Source organism: Aplysia californica, unplaced genomic scaffold, assembly GCF_000002075.1.
Source record: "Aplysia californica isolate F4 #8 unplaced genomic scaffold, AplCal3.0 scaffold00638, whole genome shotgun sequence".
NCBI classification, from domain to species: Eukaryota; Metazoa; Mollusca; class Gastropoda; order Aplysiida; family Aplysiidae; genus Aplysia; species Aplysia californica.
This window is the reverse complement of record NW_004797908.1, coordinates 102,961-109,512: the sequence shown is the minus strand read 5'-3', so window position 1 is coordinate 109,512 and position 6,552 is coordinate 102,961. Positions and strand designations below refer to the sequence as shown.

The following is a 6,552-nucleotide window of genomic DNA, read 5'->3' as shown; positions in this document are numbered from 1 at the left end:
CTTTTGTTTCAGTTTTTCGAGTGGTATTTGGGGTTGGGGCCATTGTGGAAAGGGACAGGGGTGTCATTTTTTATTGTTCGAGATAAAGTGTGTGTATGGGGCCGGAAGGGAGGGGGGTGGTGGTATCTAAGTTGAAATGATCATTTCTATCAAATGAAGGCAGGTTCAAAGGTGAGGATTATGCGGACATGTTGTACTGAAAGGAGATAACATTTCTGACCGATCTGCTTTGATCATCACCCATCGACTTCTAAATATAGCTCAGATAATCCAAGCTGTGGACATTAACCTCGCAAATCCCCTCTTTTTGTCGATGATCCAAAATCTCCCGGACAATCCCACAGTTCCTACGAGAGGCTGTCCGTTAGACTGACATTCATGTGAGACGGAGGCTAATATCGGACACTTCCTGAGAGAGTCTGACCACAACTCACGCAGCGAGAGAACCACAAATGACATCCCAGTCAAAATCACCGCAGGATGATAGGTCTAAACCCGCCTGGCCGACACCAGAACATTTGGGCCGTCACTGGCTGAAACCCGCCGCGCCAACAGATCAATTTTTATTCTCACATGTCTCCTTTCGTCTTCAGCCGACTCAAAATGGCGGCTTTTCCCGCCCACCGTCGGTGTCCAAATTGTTGCCCACCCTCAAGGAGTTCGTCCAGCCGATGACCACGTAGAGTGTGTGTGCTAAAAATAGCTACGTCTCACCCATCGTCTGTGCGGTCGGTGGGTGGCGCTGCTGCTGTTGCTGCTGCTGCTGCTGCTGCTTGCTCTCTCTCTCCCTCTTTCTCTCCCTCTATCTCTCACTCTCTTTTCCCCCTTCCCGTTTGTTCCTGGACTATATAAAGGATTAGGGTCATTTTTCCTGGAGGAAGCGGCCCTTACCTCTTAGGCTTAGCGCGGTTTGCCCAAACAGAAGCCCTTTCCGGCCCTCAGGGTAAGTCTTAATTCTCACCACAAAACACAGGGCAACCGTAAAGAGGAATAATTCTAGAACAGCCACATCTACCTACTTACTGCAGTCTCTATTCCATCTTTCTGCTTTTACTTGTGATTGTGTGTTTCAGGGTGGAAAAGGAAACAGGAATTTGGTGTAAAATTTAGACTTACGTTGTGTGAGCTACACTAGAAGGTGTCAAACGACTTGAGTGAACAAGGACACTACATGTTTTGTCTGAAATGACGATGATATACTACGATGATACCGGGGACATCCTTTGAAAGGAACCTTCTCCTATATACACGCTTTGCTACATCTATATATTTTACCATAAGTTTCTGATTCGGTGAGTGTGTTTTCATGTTTGAATTTAAGCAAGGATAGATATAATAACAGTCATTTAGTGATAGGAAAAATTTATTTCTGTGTGGATTTGACAACGTGCAAACATGGGATTTAGAAGCTTGCTCCCATGTTTTGCAATTATCTGGGGTTGTGATTGGTTAAACTCAAACTATTTGCTTATGCATCCTTTTGTTTTCTTAATTGTCTCTTAACTGATATGTCCATATTCTGATAAAACTTCTATTATTTTACTTGTCTTGTTTCTTGTTACTTATTTATTTATTTATTCTTTTACAATTTATTTATTTACCTATTTATTTATATATTTATCTTTAAACGAAAAAAAGTCTGCAGTGACTTCACTGAAAAGAAGAAACGTAAGTTAGCACCACAAGCAAATGTTTAGACATAACGTTGGGGTATTCCCTGGGCATGGAATTATGGGCGTTTGGCAAGCGCTGAAAGGGCAAAAAAGAAAACTGGATAAAAAGGGGATGGATTATTGAGCTAGTGGGCATTGTAGATGTAGAGTGAAGTAGGTAGTAAAACGTGTGCGTTGCATTTCAGAATTAGATATTTAACTTGAGGTTTAGATTCAAGTGTATATCAATTATTGTCTACCTGGTCGATTTGGTGAAGTTAGTAAGTTAATCCAGTGTTTAAGGTCATTGGCTCACATCACAACAAATGACATAAAACACTCATTTATAGATAAAGTTTCCGTAATTAAAAAGTACGCTTTGTGCACATATCTCTTCTCATGGGTCAAAATTGCATGGTTCTGTCACTGTCGATTTAGTGATATTAGTGGGTGGTTGGAATCGCTAGGGAAGTGATAGGTATCATTTAATGCCTGCTTAAAAATACACAAAGGTGGGTGTAACGAAAATTTTAACATCTTACCTGCAATGACATTGTGGTAAAAGTTAGCGCTGGCAATACATAGGTCCAAAAGCACTGGTGTAGAGTCTAGTAAATAGTAGAAATTCATGATTGCGGTGCATTGCACAACAAGACTTTCATCGTCGTGTTTAGATACTTTCTATGCAAAAGTGCCATGAAAAAAGGAAAAGAACACAATCACTTGAAAGGAGAAAGAGAGAGAGAGAGAGAGAGAGAGAGAGAGAGAGAGAGAGAGAGAGAGAGAGAGAGAGAGAGAGAGAGAGAGAGAGAGAGGAAGAGATGATTTGAGAGAATGAAAGGGGCCTGGTAGTAGTTGAATAGAAGTGCAATGTAATGTGTAGTTTTATTTTCTTATAACCAAATATTTATTTTCAGAAAGTTGTGTAGTGCGTTAAGAAAATATTATATGTCCCAATTCCCTAAAGCCTCTTGCCAGAAAAACGAAGTTACAGAAAAACCACCAGTTTGGAATGAATTGCACAATAATCATAGCAATCAGTGGAACATATAATTATGGTCTACTCGGATTGATGCCACAGATAGAGAGTAATTAATATTGCATGACGCCACTCTCTCGAATTCGTACAAATAGGTATAATACAAGCTGCTATGTTAGAATTATAAAGTTCTGTTTGACATTTTTGGCTGTTTTGAGTAACTATGACCATGAGGTCAAAACCAATAAATGTTCTATCTGCTCTATAAAAGTCGTTAGATTATTCGGATTCGTTATCACGATATTCCAAGAATTGCATTTGAAACAAGCTTGAAATTAAATGAAATCTTTGGCGTCAAATTTCTCAAAACTAGGTACTGAGCACATAGAACTTTAATATTCTGAGGTAGTGATTTATTATGATTGTTGCAACATACGCAGAGTAATTAATAATGCTTGACGCCACTTGTCTCTCTCAAATTAGTACAAATGTGTATAAAACACAAGTATGTACAAAATTTCAATTATAAACTATTACACCATTAAAAAACGTTCTATTAAACATGTGCTAAAGAAGTATTTTGGCTCAGATCTATGGAAATAGAGGGCAACTGCGGTATATCCATCGAATTTATTTAAGAAAATCTGAATTTCTACCATTCACCATTAACATAATTTAAATTTGAACAGTTTAGTCCCAAATCCTTAAAAGATCTCATAAAGAAAAGAATTATTGCGCCGAAAATTCTGTATTAGGAAGAACGTTGATATTTACATTATTTGTCTTTCGATTATTATTATTATTATTATTATTATTATTATTATTATTATAATTATAATTATTATTATTATTATTATTATTGTTATTATTATTATTATCATCGTCATTAAAACTATTTTATTATCATTATTATTATTATTATTATCATTATTATCATTGTTATTATTATTGTCATTATCATTATTGTTATTATCATTAATTATATTACTATTGAATTATCATTATTATTATCATCATCAATATCATTATTATCATTACATGTATTACCATAATTATTGCTTTATTATTATTATTGTTTTTATTATTATTATATATTATTATTATTCTTATTATTATTAATAATATTATTTTTATTATCATTATTATTCTCTTTATTTTCATAATTATTGTTATTATTGTTATTATTGTTATTATTGCTCTTACTATCATTATTATTATTTGTGGTGTTATTTTTTAAATTAATTTTGCTATTTTTACTCTCATCACTATTGTTCTAGTTATTATAACTATTGTAATCTCCAAAGACCCATTTTTTTACTTACTTATTCAAACAGTTATCTAATGATATACTACAAAAAACATATTATCTGACTATCTATTCGTTAGATTTTCTTCGTAATTTTACTGCCAAGTCAGTTAAAAATACGATGTGCAACTGCGACTGAGATTGGATTATGATTCTAAAGGCAATTCATCCAAAAATGCAAAAGTTGAGATTTCTACTATGAAGAGAATAACAACAGCCCCCCACCCCACTTCCAAAAAAGAGAAAGAAAACGGAAAACTTACATTATAATAACCCTCTCTTTGGTATTACAAAAAGTAAAAGCCCCCTTTTCACTCCTTATTGCTCGCTTTTAAGCCAAGGGTGTTATCCCGAAAAATGCTGATTTCAGAAAATCGAATATAAAGTTTTTGCCCCTTTTTCAGTTTCTTTAAAATACAAGGTGAGTTTTCTTTATAACCAGACAAATATACACAACAATAAAACCAAACTTTTCCTATAGGTCCAAAGCCCACTTTTGGTGTATTAGGTCAAGATTTCTGGAAACCCCCAAAATCTGGGTCAGCCCGCTTGTCCCGTAAAAGAGACCAATTTTAATCGTGAAAAGAAATACAATGGTATTATAATTTTAACTACGGTAAAATAATTAAGGGCGGTAACTGTGTCGTGTCCTCTCCAGATGATGTTCGTGGCTTGGATTGCGGCACTTTGCGTGGCAGTCTCGCACGGCCTGCCTTCGTCAGGAGGTGTCGGAAGTCGGGAGCTGGGAAGAATCGGCAGTAGGTACTACAAGAATAACTTCAACCAGGTACTGTGAACGATTTTTTTTGTTTTTTTTTGGGGGGGGGTGGTTGCAACGCGATAAATTTAAAATGAGTCACGACACGGTGTAATCAGGCATTCGTCAATTTGGGGGGGGGGGGGGGGGGGCATGTGGGGTCATTTGTATCATCTTAAAACTTATTCATTTATCTTGCTTTTGATTTAAAAAATGAACCTATCTATCTCAAATACCACTCGATACAATTACGATTATAGGAGTTAAGGTAGTCTGGGTAAAAATAGTGAGAAAATGGCGGCCCAAGTTTGATGACTTCCAAAGCTTGAGTGTCCTTAGATACTGTAAATTTGCTTTTTTTCTGGCCTTTGATGGTTTTTTAAAACGTTTTTAGCGTTTTTCAATCAAATCCGAATGGAAATGTGTTTTTAAAAGGACATAAGAGGTGTTGAGCAAAAAAAAATTAATAAAATTTGATAAAAATTGCCAAACGGGAAGAAAAATGCAGTTTTCTTCGATTTTTGACGAGAGCTTGATTTCACCATGGTGCTTGTCATTATTATTAATATGTTTTACGCCTTTATCAATACAATTAGTGTAATTTAGGGGCGGGCTGCTTGAACCCTCTCTGTCAGGGCTAGTCCGAGTTGAAAGGGACCCAATGCCCAGCAGACAAATGGGGAGACTCAATTTTTTAAAAGCCCAACAGCAACAGCCCCCCTCCCCTTCCCTTTTTTGCGATAAACAAAATAAATTTGGAATTAGAATTAACAGAATATAATAATAAAACATTTCCAAACGAACACGAACTCACTCGCAGAATACGTTGCATCACGGGCATCGGTAACCATCTTGTAATGTGTATAGATGTAATGATTATTATCTCCTGTATAAGACTCTGAACGTGAATCCGCCAATTCAGGCCAAATACTTTTTGGAGGGTGTCAAAGTGAATAATATGTTATTCACAACTATAATTACAATTGGTGATTACGATATTGGGTAAAATGAGCATTTACATGATATTTTAAGCAATTCTAATAGATAACAATAACGAAATTACGTATTATTTTCAACTTTTCTAAAATCAATGCTCATGCACATGCACGGTTATAGCCGGTCCTTAACCATAATGCAAGCTACTTCTTCTTATAATACCGAAATGCCAATACTTACGGGTTAACGGTTGATATCTTCAAGCTCGCAAATGTTGGTTAGTAGTCTAAGAGACAAGGTTTTAGGTTGATGGGCAGTGAGTTATACCTGGACGCCTGGAGGTGTCATCTCTGGCTCAGAAGTTGATGTGCGATGACCCATCGTTGCTTACAGTCGGTGATCACCGTCAGGCACTCTGTGGTACTTAGACCAGTCTATGCCTTGATGTTATCTATCCATAGTGTTTGTTGCCCACCCTTTGCTTTTTTTTGGAGGGGGGGGTGGAGAGGAAGTGAGGCATGTCTTTCTTTAGTTGATACACAATGACTTTAGCTAAAAAAAAAACACAAAAAAAAACAAAACGCTTCGCAGTGGTGACCATCAAAAGACTGTTCGTGGAACTATATTAATTTGTGAGATAAGTACAGGCTATGAATGAGACGTTGATGAAGAATAAAATAACCCGACAAAAAACAACAACAACAAAAAACAACAAACGAACACCCCCCCACCCCCAAAGAAACAAACAGCTGTGTATCATTTATATGTAAGCACGGTACTTGTCATTGCAATCCCAAGTTTTGTACATATATCAATAACAATAATGTTGCATGTAATTATTTCTCTAACAATACAGTACATAAGGCAGGCCTTTAGATAATACAACTCCTGTCTCGGGCCTTCTTGTAACGTTTGATCATCT

At 36.3% G+C, this 6,552-nt stretch overlaps 1 protein-coding gene across 1 annotated transcript in view; it reads left to right on the top strand.

The window, feature by feature from the left end:
* The first annotated feature begins 696 nt into the window (after nt 1–696).
* LOC101861538 overlaps nt 697–6,552 on the top strand; it is an 11,543-nt gene continuing 5,687 nt past the window's right edge. Inside the window, exons 1-2 of the mRNA XM_005107864.2 lie at nt 697–943; nt 4,596–4,724. Coding sequence (XP_005107921.1) covers nt 4,596–4,724 — 129 coding nt within the window. The 5' untranslated portion in view covers nt 697–943. The remainder of the gene's footprint in view (nt 944–4,595; nt 4,725–6,552) is intronic.